Source organism: Syngnathoides biaculeatus, chromosome 12 (genome assembly GCF_019802595.1).
Source record: "Syngnathoides biaculeatus isolate LvHL_M chromosome 12, ASM1980259v1, whole genome shotgun sequence".
NCBI classification, from domain to species: Eukaryota; Metazoa; Chordata; class Actinopteri; order Syngnathiformes; family Syngnathidae; genus Syngnathoides; species Syngnathoides biaculeatus.
In genome coordinates this window covers 21,027,582-21,054,777 of record NC_084651.1, presented here as the reverse complement: position 1 = coordinate 21,054,777, position 27,196 = coordinate 21,027,582, and the positions used below count along the sequence as shown (strand labels likewise).

At 39.4% G+C, this 27,196-nt stretch overlaps 1 protein-coding gene across 2 annotated transcripts; it reads right to left on the bottom strand.

Moving 5' to 3' along the window:
* Positions 1 to 1,995: 1,995 nt before the first annotated feature.
* Positions 1,996 to 24,352, bottom strand: rrbp1a (ribosome binding protein 1a). Of its 2 annotated transcripts, none has more exons than XM_061837049.1 (27): positions 24,099 to 24,352; positions 19,355 to 21,377; positions 18,481 to 18,635; positions 18,277 to 18,399; positions 16,556 to 16,708; positions 16,277 to 16,395; positions 15,780 to 15,933; positions 12,064 to 12,202; positions 11,750 to 11,931; positions 11,610 to 11,647; positions 10,450 to 10,525; positions 9,808 to 9,845; positions 9,660 to 9,723; positions 9,533 to 9,567; positions 9,375 to 9,441; positions 9,207 to 9,296; positions 9,029 to 9,109; positions 8,866 to 8,955; positions 8,660 to 8,752; positions 8,503 to 8,553; positions 8,341 to 8,421; positions 8,170 to 8,253; positions 7,216 to 7,293; positions 4,515 to 4,598; positions 3,444 to 3,542; positions 2,564 to 2,707; positions 1,996 to 2,480 (listed from the first exon to the last, which is right to left on the bottom strand). In XM_061837049.1, the coding sequence occupies exons 2-27, from the start codon at positions 21,357 to 21,359 to the stop codon at positions 2,442 to 2,444; spliced, it is 4,362 nt and encodes a 1,453-aa protein (XP_061693033.1). In that variant the 5' UTR covers positions 21,360 to 21,377; positions 24,099 to 24,352; the 3' UTR covers positions 1,996 to 2,441. The 2 variants fall into 2 exon arrangements, with proteins under 2 accessions (XP_061693033.1, XP_061693034.1); XM_061837050.1 differs by having other exon boundaries at positions 9,669 to 9,723.
* Between the last annotated feature and the right edge of the window lie 2,844 nt (positions 24,353 to 27,196).

Sequence of the window (27,196 nt, the reverse complement as noted above, 5' to 3'; positions counted from 1 at the left end):
ACTTCGGGTCAGAACCCAACAACCTAGCCAATCCAGTTACGCTTTCTTAGTATGTGACGTCACGTGACTAAGACAACGTAACTGGATTGGCTGGTTTGTTGTAGCCAATTGAATCTCAGGAGACTGAAAATGTCATTTGAATTTTAAAGATTGAAATTTTTAACATCGAAAAGTAAACTGAAATACAGCTTGTGAAAATGTGATCACTTTGAAATAATGTGAATTTTACAACAAAATTTTCAGTGCCATTTTTAATGCAAATCCTGGTGGCACATATAATTTACTTCCACATGGTTACTTTAGAAAAATATGACTCAAGCAAAAATAGTTATTTAAATATTTGAGTAAACTGCCACAAGAGCAATTAAAAAAAAAAAAAAAACACCTCCAACTTACTGTTGTTAGAAGTAGGCTGAATTAACAACACTGTATATAAATTGAGGCGTGGGAGGAAATTCAAGCACCCAGATATAGGCACATAAGCACAGTGAGAACTTGCTACCTCCACTCAAGTGGGGATTGGATTTGCACCCCAGTCATTAGAACTGTGAGGCAAATGTGGTCACCAGATGTTCACCGTGCTGCCAAACAAGTCCCCCCCCACTTTTTTTTTTTTTTTTTTACTGCAAATGTTCCCTTTACATGTTTTGTATGTATTGTCCTTTGGGTATGGTGAGCATTTTAAGTATTGGATTCGAGAGAACATGATTTATTATTCTACAAAATACAATACTACCACAAACATGATTCTGTTTATTCAATAAATCTTTTTTTCCAAGTCAACTAAGACAATCATCACCGCGTCACAAACTTTGTTGCCCCCTGAAGGCTGAATCCAGAAAAAAGGGAATGAGGTGGACCAACAAACCTCAAATGAAAAGATATATGAATTTCCAAACAAGTTTGGAATTGTAATTCTGTAATTTTCCTCCCACATCCCAAAAACATCCATGCGAGGTTAACTGAAGACTCTAAATTGCCTATAGGTGTGAATGGGAGTATGAATAGTTATTTGTATGTTCTATGTGCCCTGCGATTGGTTGACAACAGGTTCAGAGCTATTAATTGAAAATTTTCAGTTGTTGTTTAGTGTTACTTTACTTTTAGTAAATGAGTTAACCAAAATACACTGATCTACAATGTAACAGTTACACAATTACTCTTTGAAATAATAGAAATGAGTCTTATCTTTGTGAGTTTCTTTCAGCCTATCCTGTTAGGGGTCGCCGCAGTGTGGCATCTCAAATGAACACTCGTTTGTTTGGCACAGTTCTTACGCCAGATGCCCTTCCTGACGCAGCCCCTCTTGGGGAGTGGAGGCCCCAGTGACATATGAACTCATGACCCCTGGTTTACCAAACCAATGCTCTAACTGCTGAGCTACAGGGCCCCTGTCTTTGTAAAGGTTACTAACGCACAGTGTATCACGTCTTCAAGTAGGTGACTAAACACTTTTTACATTTTACGCAACTTTAAAACTTAATGTTAAACTTTGTTTTCCTTACACCTTCATTTACTTCATGAGCAATGCCTTGGTAAAATTTCAGGTCTGAAAATTGTGCAGGCTAACACTGACTCAAGTATCCAAAAAAATAAAAAAATAAAAAAAGTCACTATTGCAAATCATGCATAGTGAATCCCAATCTTTAAATCCCCTTGAAATAACAGCAACATACTGATTTTCTTAACCATATTTTTGTGAAGCTTGCTGCTTGCCCCATAATTCATCTGCTCAACAATAGCAATTTTTAGTTTTCCTCAGTCACTTCAACGGAAGTTATAAAATTACGCTTTTATACAGCTAACACAATTTTAAAAATATATATTGGTATGCACCTCCTGCATATTAAAATGTATGCTTTATTCAATCAGAAAAGACAGTTGCAAAAAAATAAAATAAAAATAAATAAAACTTACTTCAAATGTTTTGTGGAAATATTTTTACCATCGAACACACGTTGCTTCAGGAGTCAGAAAAATAACCCAGACTATCAGTTACATAGTTATACTGTAGTTTATTCATTCATAGAAATTCAATGTGAGTTGGTAGCCCCCAATGGAGAGGAGGCCCAAAGCACTTGTACTGTAACTGAAGTGTTACCATTAATTGACAAAGAAAACATACAAAGTAATTGCACAGGTTGATGTACGCTTAACGTACAATCGTTTTCCCTTTTAACACTGAACCATGGGGGTAATGTTTTGACTAAAAAGGCAGAGGATACACATCATCTAATGTAGAATTGATGGAATGTAGGTTTCAGTCAAGTTTGCAGCATGATTTCCTCTTATATTTTGAAATGCTTACATCAATGTTTTGATTACTAGCATTGCAAAAATAATTAAAAAAACTACAGTACAGTAAAGAAATAGTTTTGGAATGCATAACTATGGTTATCGTAAGGCATATTTGGTTTGATGTCAACAAAGTGAGTTTCCCCTCAGACGGATGTTCCCTCCTTTAATTCCACAAACTCTCCCTTGAAAACAGAAATGGTTAAAATTGAGTCAAACTAAGACAAGCGTCATTGCACATACATTAAAGATGTGTGCGTGTCCTTACCTTGCCATCTAGGTGCTCCTGTAGTGTTACCACTGTCTCTCGCTCTTTAGTCAGCTGTTCTTGTGCGGCTTTGAGGAGTTGCTGGAGTTTGGTGGCCGCCTGTCCCAAATCTTTGGACAGCTTCTTCTCTTTCTCCAGACGTTCCTGTAACAACAGCAGAGGCAAACTGCTGCTATCGTAGAACTTCCAGTCAAACGTATCAGAGGTTGTACGATTTCAAATATCAGGACAAGCATCACGTGTTGATGAGCTTGGGTTTTGAATTTCCTGTGGTTCTTTTGCAACAATAAAGGAGAGACCACCTTCATGAATGACATCATGCAAGGAATATCACATTAGATCTTAGCGTGTCATCAGGACATATTAGACCCTGGCAGAACCAACTATGATAATGTCTTAAAATGAAACCACCCGCTTCACAAGCACATGACTGTCGTTTTTCTCCCACCTCTTAACAAATATTCTTAACCGCTCCTGTTATGTTACACGTCAAATAAATCCTTTTCAAAAAGTAAAATGTAATTTTGTGTCCAACGGTGCACTGTGCCAATCACCCAAAATCAGACTGGCTCCACATCATGCAACCATGATCAGGAGTAGTGATACAGAAAAATAGATGGAAGGTTGATAGTTAAGAGTTAAAAAGTTCTTAAATGTTCATCGCAGTGTAGTGCCAAGGTGTGTGTGGGGAGGGGGGTTTGGTGGTTATTGATCCACACCAGTGCCCACCATTGATGATTTGTTTTCGGGGCCATACAACAGACGTTTGGAAAAAGAGGGAAAACGTCATATTTTAAATCAAACACTTAAAATACTACAAACCAAATAAAAAGTGCAATCTCGGTCATACTGGGGCTTGGACACTGGATTATGAGCTCACCTTGAGCTGAGCAACATCTTCTGAGTCACCTTGCTGCGACTCTGTTGAATCTTTCAGAAGATCCAGTTGAGCCTGAAGTTCTGAGATTGTTGTTTGGGCCTGCAAATTGCCATAACACAGAGATAATGCTAAATGAGCTGGCCGCAGCGAGTAAGGGTCATTCTTAGGATTAAAAAACAAACAAACAAGCATTAGCACATGCTGCTCCTTTCATTTTTCATATAACTTCATAAAACCCTCATATGTCCAAGTATGATCATTTCACAAAACTATTGGTCTTTCGCTGTTACATTTTTGTCCATTGTTAACCTATTTCAACTTACCCCCACGAAAATAATGAGTAAAAAAGGAGCTATGTTGCTTCCAACATTTACGGAGACATCTTTTGTTTAAAATGGATGGCTGTAATCCTTCGGTGCGAGAGGAACAAGTCATGAAAGGTGTGTACCAAGTAATTTGCTTTTTTTTTTTTTAAATACTGGTTAGTCACCACATCATTTATAGCATTACTCATGGATCTTGAAACTTAAAAAAAGAAATAGGGAATATGATCTAACCACGTATTAAACTCTTTGTGTTGGTCAAGGGGTCAGCACAGTCTGACCTGGACAGCTGTTGACATCCCCTCGCATTTTAATCAATGACATCAGTAAATTAGCGACTGAAGATTTTGAGATGGTTTTGCTTACGTCAGTGCACAATGGTGCCTGATACCAATATTAAGGGGAAGGTATAAAAAGTTTTGCGACAGTCTGCAGGATGTTTTTTCCCCTGAAATTTTATAATTTTTTTAAAATGGGAGGATAGCCACAGTGATGAGCTGCTAGTTTTTTTGGCATAAATTCCTCAAGACAGAAGACACTGGATAAGCAATAAGGTGTGGTTGCACACCTTGCCATTAGTTTGTGAAAAATGTGTCATCTTGACAAAATTTTGTCATATGCTTGAGCAGGTATGTACATCTAAAATAGACATAGAAGCTGCTGACAGTGATAATTCTAGTTTCTAATGAAACTGGGCTGAGTCCAACTACATCAGGACAGTTGCATGAAAAAAAAATGAGTGACAGACCTGTTGAAACTCATCTGACAGCTTCTGTCTTTTTGCAGCCTCCCCTTGCAGCTTCTGAGTTGTCTGATTCAAGTCGGAAAAAGCCTGGTGATACACGGACACCTTTAATAAAAATGTATGTGGCGTCTGTGCCAAACGAGCGCCACACCACCTTTAAGTTGTCTTTAGGCCAAAAGCACCAGTTAAACAATGCCACTCAGTCATTAAAAAAAAAAAAATTACAATCGAAGGAAAAACTTGCATGCCGTATAGATCAGAAAGAAGTGGTTAATTGAGAGCTCCCATTAAAACCAACAAAGGTTAGCATAAAGAAGAAGTGTCAGGAGTACTGGACAGACTGAATTGAAGTTGAATCGGAGATCAGTGTGTATATATATATATACACACACACTATTTTTCTATGAAAACACACCAATGTACATACTACTCACATAAGGTTAGCGATAGAACAAAATCTAAAAATTGAGACATTTTAACTCAATTTGACCTTCTCGAAATTTAAATGCACATCTACTTTTAAATTTTGACTTTTCTTCATCCTTTTTGCACAGCTTTCTGTTCTTTAATAACGAGCTAAGTGGTAATATTCACATTTAATAAAACATTAGTTCAGTTTGAATTTGTGTTTAATTAGTCTTCTTAATCATTCCATTAAGATTTTGACATGAGACCGAAACGACACTAAACAATCAATACCTTGACGTTGAGACGCTTCAAATAGGAAGTTATCGGAAGGAATTGGCCACTGAGGTTGCAACAGCGATACAGTGAGTGGAAGATGAAGGCTATGTTGACACTGTAGGTGAATTCTTATTTTTACGCTCAAAGTGACATGGATCTGATTTTATTCATGTCAATGTGAACAGTGCAATTCCGATTTTTTTCATTATCTGTCCCAGGCCACTTTCATATGCTGATGGAAATTGAGTATGTATCCAATGCAAGTGCAATACGGACACTCAAAAATCGCACTCATCTGACTTACACAACATCAAAAGGCGACAAATGTCACAGGTTTACGACAGACCGACACAGACAAATGAATAGAAAACAGTCAGTGCCGAAAAGAAGATGCTTCATAACTGCTAAATTAGAAAAATGCTTCCAGTTTCACAAAATCTTTGAAATTGCTTAAAAAAAAAATTACAATCGAAGGAAAAACTTGCATGCCGTATAGATCAGAAAGAAGTGGTTAATTGAGAGCTCCCATTAAAACCAACAAAGGTTAGCATAAAGAAGAAGTGTCAGGAGTACTGGACAGACTGAATTGAAGTTGAATCGGAGATCAGTGTGTATATATATATATACACACACACTATTTTTCTATGAAAACACACCAATGTACATACTACTCACATAAGGTTAGCGATAGAACAAAATCTAAAAATTGAGACATTTTAACTCAATTTGACCTTCTCGAAATTTAAATGCACATCTACTTTTAAATTTTGACTTTTCTTCATCCTTTTTGCACAGCTTTCTGTTCTTTAATAACGAGCTAAGTGGTAATATTCACATTTAATAAAACATTAGTTCAGTTTGAATTTGTGTTTAATTAGTCTTCTTAATCATTCCATTAAGATTTTGACATGAGACCGAAACGACACTAAACAATCAATACCTTGACGTTGAGACGCTTCAAATAGGAAGTTATCGGAAGGAATTGGCCACTGAGGTTGCAACAGCGATACAGTGAGTGGAAGATGAAGGCTATGTTGACACTGTAGGTGAATTCTTATTTTTACGCTCAAAGTGACATGGATCTGATTTTATTCATGTCAATGTGAACAGTGCAATTCCGATTTTTTTCATTATCTGTCCCAGGCCACTTTCATATGCTGATGGAAATTGAGTATGTATCCAATGCAAGTGCAATACGGACACTCAAAAATCGCACTCATCTGACTTACACAACATCAAAAGGCGACAAATGTCACAGGTTTACGACAGACCGACACAGACAAATGAATAGAAAACAGTCAGTGCCGAAAAGAAGATGCTTCATAACTGCTAAATTAGAAAAATGCTTCCAGTTTCACAAAATCTTTGAAATTGCTTAAAAAAAAAATTGGAAATCCGAATAGCCCCATATTTATGTGGTTGATATATACAATAGTGTGTTTCTTTTGAACAGTTTTATAATACACTCACTACTGTTAAAACATTGGTAGGGTCAATAAGAAATGCCCAGATTTTTTTTTTTTTTAAATAAAAGAAACTCACTGCTTTATCGCACAAACATCTAGACCAGAGTTCACCAACTTTGTATTCACGAGCTCCCAAGGACCACATAAGTAGCACACAGTCCTGCTCTAAAGGTAGCTCACCAGTTATAAGGGATTGTTAAAAAAAGAACACATTACATTTTGATATTGTTTTCCTATTTTATTAAATCATTGTGGGTAATTATTATGGGTAATAATCTGTCTTCACATAGGTAATTTAACCAAATATGTTATTTTAAAACTATGTATCAAATGGGTAGCCCTTCGGTATTTCAGTACCCAGGAAGAAGCTCTCACTTTCAAAAAGGTTGGCCAGATTATCTCATCCCTAAGTGACCCCCAAATTTTAAAAAGGTAGTGTTCTATTTTTATTATCTTTTTAATATTAGCATGAATCAAAAGTATTGTTGGGGAAGTGACTGTCCTGTACTCTCCGACAAGAAGTGCTTGGTGCCCCATGACTGCTGCACCCTGACCTGACTAGGTTGAGCCTGTGTGGGACCATTCTGTTCTTGTTGACTGCTCAACGCGACTTGGCTCAGCTGCTCTCTGACCTGAAAAGGGAAGTTGTTGCCAGTCACACATAAGTTAACAGCTCCCAACAGCCACCTGTGTTGTCGCTTCTCTGTACATGCCAGTCACACTTCGGGAAGTTGCTCAGCGTTTCAAGAAGGGTGTGTTCAGAAGTGACAGGTTGTGTTCATTTGAAGACAAACTGTCATTTCTTTGATCAAGTCGATGCTAACTGCCTGAACCCTGGTGTGCACCAAACAAATTTTTTGAGAGAAGAACTTGGTTCCGATAAAATGGGAAATTGACATGGAAAAATATTGAAATGACACTAGAAAGCACATGGAAAAAACAAAGTTCTGAGGTTCTGCACACAGAACACAAGAAGGGTATTACCTGACTGGCATGACTTTTTAGTAATTACTATGATTTTTTTTCCCCCTTAAATATGGCAACCACAATTATGGGATGACAAACAACTTAACCTGACCACTAACCTTAAATCAAAAACATTCTTAATGCACGATCAGTAATATGTTACCAAAAATGCCAATACCTCACAAATTTTGGCATGGTATGTAAACTTTTGAAGACACCTGTATACTTTAGGCCATTTTTCTTTTGTGTTGTGCCATGAGATTTCTCCCTCTTATTTGTTTAATTACTGTTGGGTAACACCCCTTCACAACTTTTACAGCTCCGATAACCAATTCAAGCGAAACACTGACGGACTGATTTGTAGGAACGGGGCTAAAAATGTCAGCGGAAATTCCAAATGATCCAGGACCTAATCTGTGACGCAAACGTGCTATGTGCTATTTTTGGCTTTTAGAATTATTTCAAAATGTGAACACACCATCAATGAACAAATGGCCAGGTCGGGAAGTTGATGTTGAGAAAAGGGAGGAGAGAAAGAAAACCTTAGCAAGCTCCTCCTTGTGTGCCTGGGCCTCCTTGTGGGCCATGTCCAGCTGGCTCTGACTGGAGGACAGCTGGAGCCTGAGCTGAAAACAGAACACATCGTATGGTCAGAACAATGTATGAGGACGCTTGACTTGAGAAGCTTCTGTACACGTTTCCTGAAAAACTACCTGTTCCATCTCCTCAGCAATGCAATGGTTGTCTGTCTGCTTCTCCAGTTGCGCCTCCAGCAGCATCATCTGCTCTTTTAGCTGCAAGAAACAAAGACAGAAGTTTCATTTAAACATTTTATTACTTGTGTGTGTGTGTGTGTGTGTGTGTTACGAACTAACCTGCTTTATACTTTGATTTTCTGACTCCAGCTTGTGTACTTCCAACAAAGCCTGGTGGCAAAGGAGATGCAGCATGTCAGAGAAAAACCACGTTGGTATTCAAGTGTTACAGCCGTTTGAAAAGAGGGGTTCAGTCAGGTAAATACATATTACATACTGCTTTCAACTGCTCCTCAGAGCTAGTCATTTTAGACTTCCAGACCAGCTCCTCCTCCTCCACACTCTTCTGGAGATGTTTTAGCATTCCTTCCTGCCACGGATAAGCCAAAATGAGACAAAACAGTCAACATAAAATGTAACGAGGAAGAACATTTGTTTCACTTTTCAGGCATGTTGCTGAATATTTTACTATTAATCCTTTACCGTTTCAGCTAAAACTGTTCGATACTGTTCACATTCTGCTTGCAGGGTGGTGTGGGTCTCCTCAGCCTCCTTCAGCTTTTCAAGCAATTCCTGAAACAAATTCACTTGTAACATGGAATCACGTGTAATCAGCATAGAAGACCACAAGAGGATTGTGGCTTACTGGCGATTCTTGAGTTGACGCAGATTGTTGGCTCCGAAGAACCTCCTGAGCTTTCAGCGTAAAACCCTGTAACCAATTTGGCTAAAGGACACAGAAAAAGCGAGCTGGCTTTTAAAAAGACAGCATAATGTGAATTAGAAATGCATTCAGGAAAAGGCTTTGAGGACATTTTCCAAACCTGTTGTGATTCCAGCGGAACAAGTGGGAAGAGTTTCTGGAGGGATTCTTTGGCTTCACTTTCAAAAGCTTTAAGTTGGATCATAGAAGCCTAACAATGGATAACACAATCAGTAAAATGACAGAAATACCATGTGTTAACTATGAGAAAGATTCCAGACATGCTCACTTCATTATGCTGTGACTCCTTCAGCTGGTCTCGTAGTGACGCAACAAGGGCTTCCTTCTCTGTCAGACTAAACACAACCATAAAAGGTGAACTTAAATCACAGACCCCAAAAAACGGATCCCAAGTTTTTCCCCATGTATTCTGAAGAACACATTTACCTAGTCTTTATCTGTTCTGAAGAGAGATTTGATTGCTGTAACAGAAAGGGTGTTTAAATAAGACAAAATTATCACTTGTTATTCTGCATGGAATGCAGTAAAGTGTAATAACTCCTGTGTCCTTTACTTGTACAACCTCTTTGAGGTTTTTAAGTTCATCTTGAAGCGAGGTGATGAGGCTGGCATTTTCCCTAAAGACACAGATCATATTAAAACAAACGGACCTTACAAATGTGTCCCAAGAGTACACAATAGCAAGTAAACGTGTAACGTACCTCTCATGTCTCTGCTCAAGCTCAGAAATGATCTTCTCCTGTTAACATAATTTGTGAGTAAACATTTAATTCAGTAAAATACTTTTTCCTTTGGTTTAAATTAGTATTTTTAAATATTCAAATGTTTGATGGAAAAGGGCTTTTACATAGCAAATAACAAAAAAAGCTGGTTTGGCAAAATTTGGAACCTTTTAAAACTTTCCTTTTCTTATAGTCAGGGATGCCTGAGAGTTGTGCTGGGTCATCTTTCTGTTGCTAGAAGTCGAAACTGCCAGGGGACAACCCACCTCTCTCACCATTTTTCAGACCAGTATCATAATTGTTGCTGTTATTGTGGGAATAGTACAGTTGTTGTGCCCACTGTTCTTATCACTTCCACAATTGTTCAATCCCTATATAAAGTTCCCCCCCCCCCCATCTACCCTCTGTCCTTCTCTCCATCACAAGCCAACCAACTGACGCAGACCGGGTGACCAACAGAGCCTGGGTTATGTTTTTCCTTGCTTCAATCACCAAGTGCTTACTCGTGAGGGGTTCAGTTCAGGTGAAAGAAGAGTATGATTCTTTACCTGCTCAACGTGTTAAATGCCTCAAGATAATTTGTGTAGTGAATTTATGCTATTTAAATAAAATTGGACTTACTGCTGCCTCCTTCTTCATCTGAAATTGCTTGACTTTCTCCTGGAGATTGTTCAACTCATCATCCTTCTCCTGAAGGCTGCACAGGGTATGTACAGTTAAAATTCAGATGTATTTGGACATTTCGATCAAAGTATTTAAAATGTTATTGATGTCGATTGATGTCACCTTGTACTGTTTCCAATTTGTGAAACTAAGGGTACCATGGATAGAACATGTATGAAAGGGGATATATATATATATAATATATATATATATATATATATATATATATAATATATATATATATATATATATAAAATGACTGTTTGTATACAGTAACAGGTCTCTTGAGTGCCTAAGCACCCATCAAGTGTGAAATTAAAAAACTGATTTTTTTTTTTTTTTTAAAATGCCCTATACCTGGAAAATTATCTGTGAGTAAGCTATTCTGAACTTTGCCCTATTGATAGGTTAAATTAGCCCGTGGTGGTATCACACAAGAGCCATTAATTTGCAGTTTGGACTTGGTGTGGTAATTATATCCTGCTGTGGGAGAGTCTTTACAAGTCGTCAATAACACAAATTGTCAGAAATTCAACTGGCTACTATTCGCTGTCTGAAATTCATCATCTGTGCCACCAGGGAGGGTTACTTCAGGTCAGAACTAAACAGCCAGCCAATCCAGTTACGCTTTCTTAGTATGTGACAGATTGGCTGGGTGTTCAGTTCTAACCTGAAGTAACCCTGCCTGGTGGTACAGATGGTGAATTTTAGATAGCGAATTTCAGACAGCGAATTGTAGCCAGTTGAATTTCAGACAGCAAATTGTAGCCAGTTGAATTGTTAACAGTCAAAAGTATCACTGAAATACAACTATTGAAAATGTGATTACTTTACATTCAAATTCAAATCCTGTTTTCTGTGGCATTTCAAATTCAAATCCTGGTGGCACATATTTACTTCCATAGCTATAGTAATTCTATAGCCTTTGTGCATTTTTACCAAAGGATTCTTGAGATGCAAATAAATTGCATCATGTCTCCTTTAAAGCTGGTAATCTAAACCTCAGTCACACATACTTTTTTGTTGTGGTGTTAGCAGGAATTAAAAACAAAAAACAAACAAAAAAAAACTTTGCCGTTGTCAAAATAATTGGGCCTAACTAAAAATCACAAATGTACCTGCTCTTTAATTGCTGTAGTTCCGCAGGATTCACCCGCTGTGTAAAAATAATGCAATGTTAAATAGGATAGGTGGTCAATGATCATGAAAGCCAAGTTCCTGGAAAAAAAAAAAAAAAAAAAAAAAAAAAAAAACTCACTTGTTCAGCATCCTGCTGCTTTTTATTCTGAGTGGCCTCTAGCAAAGCGTTGATAGATGCCAACTGTTGTATGAGCTGTTGTTTCTCAACCTGTGTTCCCTCCAGTTGAGCAGTGAGAGCATCGACTTGAGCAGCGCGCTCCTTAGCTTGAGTCTCAAGATTTCCCATTTGTACCTGAAACTCTTCATGGAAGATCAGCAAAGTCACTTTTGGCCATTCAAAACAGGATTTATATTCTATAATGCATGTATCGCAAAAAAAAAAAAAATTAAGTGAAATGAAGGTGCAGTGTCCATTCAATTCTTTATCGCGACCTGAGAGTGCACTGGTGTCCTGCTGGGCCTTCTTCAAAGAGTCCTTCAGGCTGCTGTTTGCACTTTGTGTTGTTCTCAGCTCCGCACAGACCTCCTCCAACTTCCTTTGCAATCCTTTATGGCTTTCTGCATGCTTGGCCTGACGTCGTCAAAAACATTTGTACAAATCAATAAGCAGGAGGCAGCAAAGGTTTAACACAAACACACAAGGACTCCAGGTACTCTTGGAAGCTGCAGTGAATTGTATACATATTCAAAGATTAACAATTGTACATCTACTTACAAAATTAATTCATTGTGGAAGTAGTTTCATAATGTGAAATTTTTGGAAGTGGAAGCGCTTTTTACATGTAAAAAAACCTAATCCATTCCATTTAAACAAAAAAAATGCTTTCTTCTTCTATAGTGAGAGCCAGCCACACATCCTGTACCTACTACCGTATGCGCCATGTGGGAACTTGGTGCGGCTCTGTGTTATGCAAAAACATCAAACCAAAATGTAGATTTAATTTCTTCTGTTTTGGTCCCAATGCAAACTACCAGTTTAATATCACTGCACTCGACAAAGACCCTACCATAATTTCTTGTGTATAATGTGCATCCATGTAAAAAAAGTTCAACTCAAAATTTTGGAAACCCCTTCTACCCATGTATAATACATTTTTACAACGCACAATTTTACTTTTACCCATATGATCAAAACACAAGGTATTATCTGTATTTTGTGGAAAGTTAAATTTTAATTTTATTGGATTCAAATTAAACCATAAAGCACATCAGAAAAGCAATATCATTAAACGAAACAATCATTGGGAAATTAATTCTATTGTTGTTTAGGCATCAGTTGTATTAAAAAAAAAAAAAAAAAAACCACACAAATTCTGCTTGGGTGTGTAAATTTATGAGCACAATTGTACGTACGTATACACACACACACACACACACGCATATACAGTATCATATTGGAATGTTCAGTGCAGTCTACACCTTTTACACAACTTCTAGGTGGCATATTAGTATGAAAGTGTACAACTTCAGAACATCTAGGGGGAAGTAGCATATAGGAATGAAATTGGAGAGCTTTTTCAAAACCTCTAGATGGCACCATACATTTATAAAATCTGAAATTCGTTTTCATTTTCCTCTGTACCCATGTATTACACAGACTATTGACTTTTGACTTTTTTTCAGCAAAAAAATGTGCAGTATACATGAGAAATTACAGTATGTGACTGAGAACCCATGTGACTGTGCTGGTCTTTATTAAAAAAAATATATATATATTTAAAAAAAAAAAAAAAAAAAAAAAAAAAAACTTTCAGCCTTCTGGTGAGAGCACAAGCAAAATTTTAGTTTCCTTAGTTGCAAAATCAGCACGACTTAGTAGTGCCGGCAGTCATTACAATATCTTCAAGAGAGAAAGGGCATTTGGTACCATCTTAAGAAACACTTGGCTTTCCACCAGTTTCTTCATCAAAAACAAAGCACGTTTTATTCCTAAATAGATTGCAGTAAACTAAAGTAATGTTAGACATCTTAAAACTTAACACAGATTTAACACAGAAAAGAGAGCCATAATTGAATAATTCTTCAATTAAATTGTATTGCCTTTAAAGCTCAAGTGTTGTCAAACAGATGATTTTTGGTATATTATTAATGAAAAACCCACAGCCAATATGGCCCCATGTGTTTTTTCCACCACAAAACATGATTTTGATGTATACAGCTTTTTGTAACTCCCGCCATGAAAATCCTCTGAGGGATTTGTTTTCGAGAAGAAGCAGGAAGTGACGTACAAGACAGAGGCACACTCTAGTGGACTTGTTTGTTTCCATTAGTTTTACCTCCGGGAAGGTAGCTCGTTGTTCCTTCCTGTTAGCCAAAATGCCGGCTCATTGCATTGCTGGACATTGCTTGAACACTCGGGAGAATGGAATTACCCTCATAAGTTTGAAAGAGACCCTGTTTGTTGTGAAAAATGGATTGCACGGGTGCAGAGGACAAGAGTTTCGTGGGTTCCAAATACAGGTAGGTGTGTATACAGCTACAAAAAAAAAAAAAAAAAAAAAAAAAAGTTTGGGGCGGACCACGTAATCGGTCTCTCTCATAACTAAGCAAAAGATCCGCATATGAAATGTGTTGTGCGCATACAGCTACTAAAAAAAAAAAAATAGTGTGGGGCGGACCAGTAATCAGTCTCTCATAACGTAACAAAAGATCCGCGTATGAAATGTGTCGATGTGCGCGTCGCCCAGCCAACAATGTCTCGATAGTGTTCATAGAGTACTGCGGCGACTTTGAACATACCCCTAAAAGCAACATAGCTAGGCTCCTCCTTATATTCCACCATGGGCTCCGAAACTCAGCCACACTGGCTGAGGTGCCGCTTTCGGCGGTCACAGCTTCTGTGAAGGCTGCGCGTCGGGCTTTGCGACGGGTGCAGCTCTGAAGAACCCAGCCGAGAATGCGTTACTCAGTCGCGTACGCGCATAAAGCACCCCGGCTTGACTGTGACTAAAGCAGCACCACTCGGCTCGGTCATAAGCCACACCGGCCGGCTGCGATGAGCCGGAATGGCTCATCTCCGCCGTGAGAGTGAATTGGATATCATCTGAATATGGCTCGAAACAATAGTGTAATATTGCCCTGAAGGCTCGAAACAATAGTGGAATATTGCCCCGGTAACTTCACTCGGTTGTGTGGTGTTGTACTTTTCGAAAAGAACTTCGGTGTCAGAAGGGGCGTCGGAAAAATGAAAGTAGAAAAAAAAAATCTTTGTTGTTTGGCTTCCATAGTAGCAGGCACTGCGCGTTTTTAACGGCGGAAGTGACAATGACGTCAAGGACAGATGATGTGACTAATATGGCGACCACTTGGATGTCGAGGGACACTCAATTGCGCAACTTTGTGCATGGACGACACGCTCTCTGGTCACTTTTTTTTTTCCGTATAGACATTGACGTGAATACTGTTATGTATTTTTCATTACAATATCTATTTTAGAATGTTTATAGGGATGACACCCGAGCTTTAACTTAAATACAATTTGGAGTTAAAGGCTTAAAAACGGTTAACTCTATATGCAAGTGTCTTGGACTGTAAAATAAGTTAAATGCAACTGAATAATACCTAAAAAAAAAGTACTCTACATAAAAACAAAAAAATAACCTGGACATAAAAGTAAAACATATGTACTGTATATTGCATGTTTTAAACTATTTATTTCAGTGATCCTTTTGAATACTACTAGAGAAAGTTATTTACTGGTATTTGTACTACAATTTGATAATCACTGGTCTAGAAATACCCTTTGTGATGAGAAACAAAAACTATTTGTATGCCAAGGGTGTCCAACCAGGTTTAAAGACCTTAAACTGGAATCCGTGGAGTTAATGGCTGTCAAAACCAAACAGCTGACTGGCAGGTTGCACTGACTCGCTTACCCAATTCAAACAGAAACCAACAGCAGACCAGAAGTGACAAATTAAGTCAAGAGTATGTTACGCCATTGTAATTTTTTTTCCTTCTTGAAGCACACCAAGCTGAAGCCGAGAGATGTTTAAATATGTACACATTCCATCAATTATGTGTGCTTGCCTTCCAACCAACTCTGTGACTTCAATAAATAACTTCCATTATTAGGAAAGGCCTAGGCTTTTAATATGGCAAAATATAGCTGAGTGGATGTGGGAAAAAGAAATAATAGAGGATCTAACCTGCAGTGAAGAGAGCTGCTTTTCTGCGGCAGAGACCTTAGCCTCCAACCCTTTCCTCACATGTTCATCAGCGTGCAGAATTTCAGTCTTTTCTCCAAGTTCCCTCATTAGCTTTGCACATTCCTGACGCAGTTTGGCTAGCTCTGCATTTTGTCTGGGAAAGGATAGAGTCAGAGAAAAGCATTTTCAGACAAAACATATGGTTTTTAAAAGTGAAAGATCTGGTCAGAGCGGCCTCAATTAGGGCTGCAACTAACAAGTTATATTATAATCGATTAAAATGTCAATTAATCTTTGAATATTTTTTTCCATACCTTTATTAAAATACACAATTTTTCAAACAGTGACCTTGGAGAGAATGCACAAACTGATTACGATTCAGTTACTTGTTTAGCCCGTAACATTACATATTTGTCAATCTGATAATCAATTTATTGTCAATTGATTACTTGTTGCACCTCTCCTCTTAATGTGAATCTGACTTAGGGAATACTTACTTGCTCTCAGCTTGACTGGTAGCTTGGTTGAGGGCATCACGGAGAATAGAATTCTCTTGCTGCAGACGGGCCAGCTGGGCATTGGGACCCTTTTCTAGCTGATCTTGCAGACTGACAATCTAACAGAGTTTCAACTTTTTATCTTTAATGAGTGATGTTAGAATCTGGATTATTTGCTACTAGACCTTATATCAAAACTACTTAGCAGTTAGAATATATTGTGAATTGCAGGCTAAAATGTACCAATCTTGACAATAGAGTATAAGGTGACTGTAATACCTTTGCATTGAGCTTCTGGGCTTGGCCTACATGGTCCTGGTAGCTGGCCTGCATGCGGGCTTGCAGAGCAATCATTTCCTGTTCCCTCTTACTCAGTTGGGAGCTCAGCCTAGTCTCAACATTAGCCACCTTGGACTTCTCAGCAGCAAGCTCCTAATCAGCAAAGAAAGAGTTGGAAGCATGGTCAGATGTCTAAATGAGCATACGCCCATAAGGTGTGTGTGTGTGTGTGTATGTATGTATGTATATATATATATATATATATATATATATATATATATATATATATATATATATATATATATATTTTTTTTTTTTTTGCAATTTCAGGATAATTTCCATCGGGGGCTATTTGGTGACGATCATGATTTGTGTCTGATTATCTTCAGATACTTTGCATACAAATGGTAATGTGTGTCCAATGAACTCTTACTGCACTGCTAGTGTATAACAAAAATCCTGGGTGGCAGGACACATGCCACTGCACGACGATCAGCTGTTGTATCATTGTGGAACACACCCTAGTGCTCCCAGATCGGAAAAGATGGGACTTACAGTGAAGAAAATAAGTATTTGAACGCCCTGCTATATTGCAAGTTCTCCCATTTAGAAATCATGGAGGGGTCTGAAATTTTCATCGTAGGTGCATGTCTACTGTGAGAGATAATCTAAAAAGAAAAATCCAGAAATCACAATGTATGATTTTTTTTTTTACAGGTTTGTGATACAACTGCAAATAAGTATTTGAACACCCGTCTATCAGCTAGAATCCTGACCCTCAAAGACTCGTATGAAACATAGCAAGGTTCTGGCGTGGCCTGGCTAGCCTCCAGGCCTAAACTCAATAGAAAACCTTTGGAGGGAGCTGAAACTCTGTGTTTCTCAGCGACAGCCCAAAACCTGTCAGATGTAGAGAAGATCTGTGTGGAGGAGTGGGCCAAAATCGCTCCTGCAATGTGTGGAAACCTGGTGAAACAACTACAGGAAACATTTGATCTCTGTAATTGCAAACAAAGGCTACTGTACCAAATATTAACATTGTTTTTCTCAGGTGTGCAAATACTTATTTGCAGCTGTATCACAAACCTGTAAAAAAAAAAAAATAATAATAAAAAAAAAAGATCATACATTGTGATTTCTGGATTTTTAAATTATCGCTCTCACATGGACATGCACCTACGATGAAAATTTCAGACCCCTCCATGATTTCTAAGTGGGAGAACTTGCAATATAACAGGGTGTTCAAATACTTATTTTCTTCACTGTAAGTGTGGCGACGTTAATGTTCCCCATTACCCCTAACTTTAATCCATCCTAAACTGCCTTAAGCCACAAGCCTCGTCCTCAAAGTAACCATAAACCTCTTTGTATCTCGTACAAATGTGATGCGTTATTTCGGATGGTCATCTACATTACATCTGCACGGCTTGTCCTTTCCCGACACTTGAATCAATAATGCTGCAGTGGGTCATGTCTTGCCATAAAACCCTATGACTCCTAATAACGGGGTATTACGTTTCTTCTAGTGCCACCTAGTGGGAAAATTAGGTCTTTAGCAAGTTCTCTATTAAACCAAAAGAGTGTGCAACAAAGAAATGAGGAAAAATGTTTGCCACTTGAATTAACATCAAAACCAAGAGTGTAAATGTGCTGTGGATTTCTGTCATATAGAAGTAGGGAATATAAATATTGAATTCTGGGTTGAAAAAGAGATGGTCTACCTTAGTGAGCTCTCTCAGACGGTTCTTTGCTGCAGAAGAGTCCTCTTTTTCAGCCCCCAGCTGTTTTTCCTTCTCCTCCAGTTGTTTCTTCAGCATGGTCATTGGGTCTCCTTTCTGAGTGGCCTGCAAATGGGCAGGAAAGACATTAACACTTCAAAGTGTCCCTCTGCGCAAGCATCAAGTACACAATGTCACATTCCATACCTTGTGCCAGGTGCCCTGAATGATGCCGGCTTTCTCAGACAGCATCTCAATGAGGCTGTGAGCTTCTCTCTCACTGAACACCATGCTGCCGATAGTGGACACCAAAGACTTGTAGGGTAGGTATAGCGGCGCGGCAGTGGAATCCACCGTTGCGACTGTAATAGAGGGAAAAAATGTAAAATTTGCACAAAGTAATACAGTGGCAGAATTTATGACCTGTTCACAGCTACAGTTGGCAGTTTAAAGGCAGGTCTTGCAGCTACTTTGCTTTAAGGCAAAGTGAGGGAGCATTGTGGCACCAGGCAAAGACAAACCCGAGGAAACACCCGCCTCCTAAACTATTGTTCAGGTCAATGATAGTCTTTGTTGGGGCAAAACGGTGCAGATATGTCTGAACAAGCTTTGCGTGCTCTCTGCTTTTCCAAGTGCTGGAACGAATCAACCCAGCAGTGATGCTGGCTTACACCACTTTCAACAGCAAGACCTTCAGCTGCACTAACAAGGCATTACATTTAAAGAATGTCAGTGTATAAGAAAAAAAAAAAAAAAAAAAAAAAAAGACACTCAGAGTGTCAACTTCACTAGTGTTTTAACGCACAATCCATTTTTTTAATTTACATGTACTGATTGTTTTTCATGCGTAAGTTACTAAATTGTTAATCAAATGTCTTAAATTATAAAAAAAATATTCAAAGCAGTGTGTGGTTTTTGTATATATGGTACTGTCTAAAGAGAACAAGGATCATTCATTTAAGTACTGGGCAACATCCCCCAGCTGTGGCCAACCGTCAAATACACAAGACTACCAGTAGTTTGCTAAAATTGATGTTTTCAACAGTATGAAAAGGAGAACTATTCATCCTCCTCCACTTACCACTCTCAGATTTTTTCTTGGAGGCCTTCTTCTTGGGTTCTTGGGCTTTTGGTGCACTAGACCCCACTGGGGGGACAGCCATGATGGGAACATCTTTAGTAACGGCTTCAAGAAGTGGGGCAGACTTGCTGTGTGCTGCTGAGGACTTAGTTGGAGCAGCGGCAGAGCTGGAAATGGCCGAGGTAGACTTGCCCGAAGCGGACGTGGACTTTGTAGAAGCAGGGGCGGACTTGGTTGAAGTGGGGGCGGACTTTTCTGAGACAGGAGCAGACTTTTCTGAGGCTGGGGGGGACTTGGTAGAGGCCTTGGAGGGCTTGGTAGAGGCTGGGGCAGAATTATCAGAGGTCGGAGCAGATTTAGCAGAGGTCGAGGTGGACTTGGTGGATGCCGTGGCAGACTTGGCAGACTTGGTAGAGGCCTGGATGGCCTTGATAGAGGCAGCGTTATCAGAGGCAGATTTGCCAGAGTTATCAGAGGCCGTGGTGGACTTAGTTGAGGCCTTAGTAGAGGCTGGGGCAGACTTTCCAGACGCTGTCGTGGACTTGGTAGAGGCCGGGGCAGAGTTATCAGAGGCCGTGGTGGACTTGGCAGATGCTTTGGTGGACTTGGTAGAGGCTGGGGCAGAGTTAGAGGCCGGGGTGGACTTAGTAGAGGCCGGGGTAGACTTTGTAGAGGCTGGGGCAGAGTTAGAGGCCGGGGTGGACTTAGTAGAGGCCGGGGTAGACTTTGTAGAGACCGGGGCAGAGTTATCAGAGGTTGGGGTGGACTTAGTGGAGGCCTTAGCGGACTTGGGAGACGCTGTCGTGGACTTGGAAGACGTCGGGGCCGAGTTATCAGAGGGCTGGGGGGACTTCGTAGAGGCCTTGGCAGACTTTGCAGATGCTGTATTGGACTTGGTAGAAGCCGAGGCAGAGTTATCAGAGGCCGGCGCGGACTTTGTAGAGCCCTTGGCAGACTTTGCAGATGCTGTTGTGGACTTAGTAGAGGCTGGGCCAGAGTTATCAGAGGTTGGGGCAGCCTTGGATGAGGCCTTGCCAGACTTTGCAGATACTGGTGTGGACTTGGTAGAGGCCAAGGCAGCGTTATCAGAGGCCGGGGCAGCCTTGGTAGAGGCTTTGGCAGACTTTGCAGACGCTGTCGTCGACTTGGTAGAGGCCGGGGCAGAGTTATCAGAGACCAGGGTGGACTTGGTAGAGGCTTTGGCAGAGGCTGGGGTGGATCTGGCAGGGGGCAGGAAAGAGTTATCAGAGGAAGGGATAGATTTTCCAGTGGCTGGGGCTGGCTTGGTTGAGGCAAGGGCAGAGTTATCAGAGGAAGGGGCAGACTTAGACTTAGATTTTTTTGATGGTGAAGCAGGGGAAGCATTGGCAGATACAGATGTTGGGGGAACTACTTTGGTTGGAGCGGCTGTTTTAGCTTTGACAGATTCAGTGGCCTGGACTGAAGCAGGAACTGGTGAGGGTTTGCTCTGTTTAGGATCAACTGAGAGTTGGGGAGTAGTAGAGGTCAATTCAACATTGGCAGACTTCTTCTTCTTCTTCTTCTTCTTTTTGTCTTCAGGCGAAGGTACAGGTGAGGACACAGCAGGAGTTGCACTTGTTTTAACAGCTTTGGGCTGTGGGTCAGCTGGTGCGGGGGTTGCATGTGCCTTTGCCTTAGAGCGAGATTGAGCAGCAGGAGCACAAGCCACAATTGCGGCAGCAAGAGGCTCAGGGACTTGATTAGCTTCACTGGTCTCTTTTGTTTTTTTAGCTTCCGGAATCATTCCATTGGGCTTTTCTTCCTTCTTCTTTCCACGATTCTTTTTGTCAGCCGTTTTGACCTTCTTTTTCTCTGCACGACCTGACTGTACTTGACCCAACTCCCTACGCTGTTTTGCCAATGCCTCTTCATAAGAGGTCTCCTTCATAGAGAACGAAGAGATAAGAGCAATCCCAACTGCAGAGATCACCATAAATCCACCAAAAACCAATATGCCAAGGGTCTGAGGGTCAAAGATATCCATTGTTCAATGATGGTTCAACTAAAAAGAGAAAAGGATTTTTCAACATTAATTTGGGTAACAAAAATGGATGAAATTAGAGGCTCGTGGTTTAGGAAGGTACAGACATACAAGTTACATTTAACTATGTTTAACCGTTTGACTGTTTTACATTTATGGCCAAGAAGGTTTTTTTTTTTTTTTTTTTTTTTTTTTTAAACGTACAAATATTTAGTGTAATTACTAATTCAATACTACATTAACCTGTGTTAATGGAAGACTGCCGCATTCTCATTTACATACAAATTTCAGCTATGTCACCAGTGTTTGGGGGATATTTTAGTGAGAAGCCCCCGGAGAATGGATCAAATGGTTTTAAATTGCCCATAATTTATTTATTATTACATTATATATATATTTTTTGGGGGGTTGAACCTGCAGAGATGATAAAACATTGCACTTCAGTACCCATGTGGATAAGGCTGAAGAGACAGGGAAGTCCAGGCGTAGAAGAGAACTGCTAACATTAATATAAGGCTTAGCCACAAACAGCTAACCCTAACATAAATGGACACACACACACACACACACACACACACACACACACACACGACAGCTGGTGTTAAAAAAATAAGAAGGCACAGCTATTTACTGTGAGCCCTCTCAGTTCTACTATGAATATTTGACATTTACAGCTGTCAATGGCAGTGAATGAGTTTAGTACACTTGCCTCATTTATCTAATTAGTGATGTGATAGTTTGCTTTTTGTTTTAAGGCAGATCGGTGTAGTGAGGTTTGGGCCTCAAATCTCAACTTTAATCTGTGGAGTTAGTATGTTCTCACTGTGCTTCCATGGGTTTTCGCTTGGGGATTTGGCTTCCTCTCACAATCCAAAAACTGGCATGTTTGGTTCATTGAAGGCTCAAAATTATCCATTAGTGTGAATGTGACTGAGCATCGATGGTTGTCTCTGGATGTCCTGTGATTGGCTGGCACCTTGTCCAGGATGTATACCACCTCTCGCAACAAAGTCAAGTGGGATAAACTCGTTAATCCACAAAACCAATTATTACAACTGTTATAAGAAAATGGATGTAATTATACGTATTATTATTACATGTGCATAGGGATCATGCATGTTATAATGCTACTACACTAACTTTTACAGTTAAAAGGGTTTTAAAATGGTGACAGTTTAACCCTTCAGATTATTTAAATTACAGAATTTCCTGAATTAAAAAGTGCAATAGAATGTATTTGACTTTTGATTCGAGTGTACTTATGTGCTATCATCACTCCCCAATCATTCTAAATATCTTGTTGAAAGCTAGGAATGAAAAAGTCTTTTTTTCCACAGAAAAAAAATGAATTATTTGAGTTTTGAAATGGTTACCCATAATTATTGACAGAGCACAATTTCTCCACATAGTCCTTTATACCTGTAACTGCCTCCAGATGTCCCTGTTTTGCACTTTCAAAATCCCTAGCCTTTAGGGTAGAAAAATCTGCAAACAGGTAAAAGCCAACTCCACAATGAGATATACGACTTTTCTACATCTTTAATGCACTCATTATTAGCTCTGCGACACTGAATTTGAAATGCGGAAATGTATTTTGGGTTGGCAATCCACAAAAATATTTAATGTAATGCAGTATTGTTTCAAATTTGAGGAATTAAATAGAAAGATTGGAACTTAAATTCATTACATATATGCACTTGGTTTTTAAGGTTTTTTTTTTTATAAACACGATCCGTTTAATGCTTGTAATTTAAAAAAAAAAATCTGAACTATGCTGTAGTATCACGGATTCCACAAGCTCTTTTCTTGTCAGGGTCTAAAACCTGGCAAAGACAGTCTCTCAGAATGTCACGTCACACATTAAGACATCTGCACTCACAGTCTTCGGATGACTGAACTTTTCAGAAGCCCCTTTTATTGCAGATTTGCACTCGTATGAAAAAATTACAATATCATAATCCCTAAAAAACGCATTATACCGATTAAGTACATTCACTCTTGGATTGAACTATTGTAAAACTTGAAAAAAAATCCTCCTCCCAAATGACTATTTTGATAGTTGATGTGCTATTTGAAACGCAAGATATGCTAAATGCAAAACAAAGTTAATTTTACAACATGCAGGTAAACGTGGTTACTGCCCTTGGGACGCGAGTAAAATCATACGTGTACATTGCACAGCAGCCGAATTTCACACGAGCGCGCGTGCGCCCACACACACACACACGCAGTCAGTTGTTGACGTATTGCTACCAGATAACACTTTGCATTCCATTTTTAAACATAATTGTACCCCTTTACAACTGCAACTACACTTCCGCGTGTTCATTTGATGTAGGCGAATTCCTAAACGACTGACCTGCCCCGACTAATGATACGATTATCAGGGGATATTAAAACCTCTATCGGTCAAACGCACGTAAAAGCAACTATTTTATGCAATGGTGGAAAAACAGTCGCATGATTATATGCTTTTAATCGCTCGTTTAAACGCTAGCATCTTAGCTAACACCGTGAATCAATGAACTTGGCTCGCGACGTGAACTTTTTAGAATGACGTGTCAAGAAAATCGCAGCCAAAACGTTGCGCGAACACGCACAAACGAAACCCAAATCGCGCAAAATAACTTCAGTGAAGTTTATTTGCACATGTAAATAGATTTGGAACGAGCGACAGGTAGCTTGCCAAGCTAGTTCTGTTCCTGTCTCTATGAATGCGAAAATTCCTATTCCCACACTTACCACGCTCCTGATGAAAATCTGTCTGCTTCGCTAAAAGAAAAACGGATGGATTGCTGAGAGCGTTCAATTGAAAATGCAATGATTAGGTTGTCGTCCCTCTGAATTGGCAGCGGTTTCGCTAGGTTGCCTTTTCTCGGATATCCTCCTCCGAACTCCGCCGGGTAATCGCTGGACTACTGTGAAGTCGTGGCACTTCTAGCTGGCTAGACGTGCTGGCCGGGTGCCCCAGATAGCTAGCAGTCATCCAGCGCGCTTTGATTGGCTGGAATCCGCTCAGACCGGAAATGAGGACACTGGGAATTGTAGTTTTCACTTGTCGTGCCTAATGAATTGACTCACAGTTCAGTGTGATTGTCTTCCTCTATCAAACAAAGGGCGGTTGTTTCAATTTCTCATTTGCGCGATTTAAATATCTGGCAAGCCTAAATATATAGATCCAAGTATTGTGTGCCATAATTTTAAACAACAGCTTAGTTTTCATAATAGGACCACTTTTTTTTTTTTTTTTGGTAGTGTGGTTGGGGAGCCCAAGACACACACCTGTGCAATAATAATGCTGTCACATCGGCATCTTGATGTGTCACACCTTTGAAGTGGACAACTGTTTACAAACAAAGCACAAGTGTTGCCACCATATTTTTGCTTAGTAAATCCCTCACAATTGAACGCCACAATACTTTGGAAATCAACAAAGTGCATCCTTCACAGGAGTTTTGAATTGTGTCTTAATCTGTGCTGGTCATGTTTCTAAAGAGTTTGACCTGCTATCAATCTGCTATGGAATGTAAAGTCATACTCTAGAAATGCAAATATTGCATAATGAGATTAAATATTTGCCTTTCGAACATGATCAGCATTCAGAAAGTGGCCGGTGATGTAAGGTGTTTGAAAGTAAATGGCAGGGCAGCCAGGGCACACTGACCTTAGAAAGGTTTAAGTATTGATTTTGAACACAAATATATTCTTTTAAGCAAGACCTTCAGAAACAATTATTGTATACTGTGGACATCATGGGTTTGGAAAAGTTCTGCTTGTATACCCAAAAATTGAATGTATGTCCACCTGGAAAAGCTGTCTTGTTCAGATCAGGCAGGTTTTTTTTGTCACCTATTTGGTGTCCGTTCCTATATGATCTGACTGCATGCAAAGCTACCCCAAGCATTTATTTCGAGAACCATAGGGTAAGAAGCAGATTTTTTTTTTAGAAATACGAAGCCATACCTGTCACACACCATGCAGTGCGGCCCAACTCAATTTGTACCAGAGCGCAAAATAAAAAGTTGGTGACTTTGCACACAAAGCAATTTGAGGTATGGACATGCTGAATGGTGAACCTTCTTTAAAAAAAAAAAAAAAAAAGATATTCTGACATTTATACAGTAGAAGAAGCAAGTTGAAAAGTGGAGCTATATTGAAAGGCTTAGCTCGTTTTTTTTAGCTCATTCACTTGAATGTTTGTGGTGTCACACACACACACACACGCACACACCGCTCGCATACATTTTTGCAACAGCAACTTCAAGCCTTGCTCTTTCAGCTACAGGTATCTGAAATTAGAAATTTAAGTACTTTTGTAAATGCACTATTAGGAATTGTAAGCAAGACCCAACAGTTGCCTAGCTGACCTCGCAGGGGAAAAACACCTTAATGGAATTCCTTCTCCTGTTCTTTTAATGTTTGGTCATGATCTTGTTTCCAAATAAGAATCCTGATCCACAAAACTTGTCTGTTGGGTATTTACAACAAAATAATAATGCAGATTTAAAAAGCCTGCTCGAGTGGAAGGCAGCATGCTGGACCCTTTCTTTTCTTGCGGCATCCAGCAGCACAGTGACTCCCCATCTCAGAAAACAGTCTGTTCCTTCAGTGGTTCCTTGTCCAGCCAGTTCTCACACGTTCGCAGCCAGAATAATATCAATATGTTTGTGGTGCATGTGTCTCTATTCATGACTTAGTCTGGTCAGTTTTCACAAACACAAGCGAATGTCCTACTAGCAGCATGCACATGGGGCTGATCCTATCAGGCCGATCAAATCGGTGTAAAGTCTAGTAAAAACATTATTTTTGAAAGTTTTTGAACTTAAAGAGTTTGAAATGGAGAAAAAGGATTTTTTTTCCCTAAGCTATATCGCAATGCCGCACGTGAGTAAGGGTTTCAGCAGCATGATGACTAGGGGAGGAGCTCGGCGCGGCTAGTTATCATGACCATTCTTAAAAAAAAAAGCAATTGTGAACATTGTAAAGCACAAGCCTCCATTAATATTGAAATAGGATTAATTGCCTTGTGTTCCCTCCATGGAGGCAGCATTTAGACAGATTACACTTGTAAATTCGTGTGCAGGTCCAAATATGTAGCACAGCCAATCAATTGCCAAAAACTGCCACCCTAACGCTAATCTGTCTTTCAACACTGCAAGTCTAGTAATCTTTCTGCCTTTGACAAAATAGCTTTTCCGTGTAGTCGGGCCATCATCATAATTGTAGGTGGATTGTGTTGATCTTGTGATGTCACAATGCAGCTAATTTGATAACGGCTTGCTCACAGACATTTTTAATAAATCGGCAGCCCATTCAAGATTCACTTGGTTGCATACTTTCACACTTGTGTGAACAGGCTCTCCATATGCTCCCAAATGTGTTTATGAGCAATTAATAAGCACATTTTCCATCATTTGTCCCCCTTAAACTTAAAACACATCAACATGCCTTTCCAGATACAGTAGAAAAAAGAAGACAAGTTGTGGTCTTTGGACCACACTCCCAAGCTATCTATGTTGTGTGCTCTAATCACAGTTGCCAAACTTATCTGTTTGCCCTGATGAGTCAAAATTCCATTGGTGCGACATCTCCTGTTTCAGCCAATCAGAAATAAGAGGAACCTACAGGTTACTCTGAATGCTGTACAACCTGATTCTATTGATGCAAACTGCATTCGATGAAATTGCTAACTTTCCCAGTTAAGGGGCCAGCTAAGAACCAGTATTCAAGTAGTCAGGTGCATAACCAAGTGAAAAATGATGCATATTTGATATACAGTAAATTACTGTATTTTCATTAATAAAAGCAGATATTAGATTAAGGTATTATCAATAATGCAT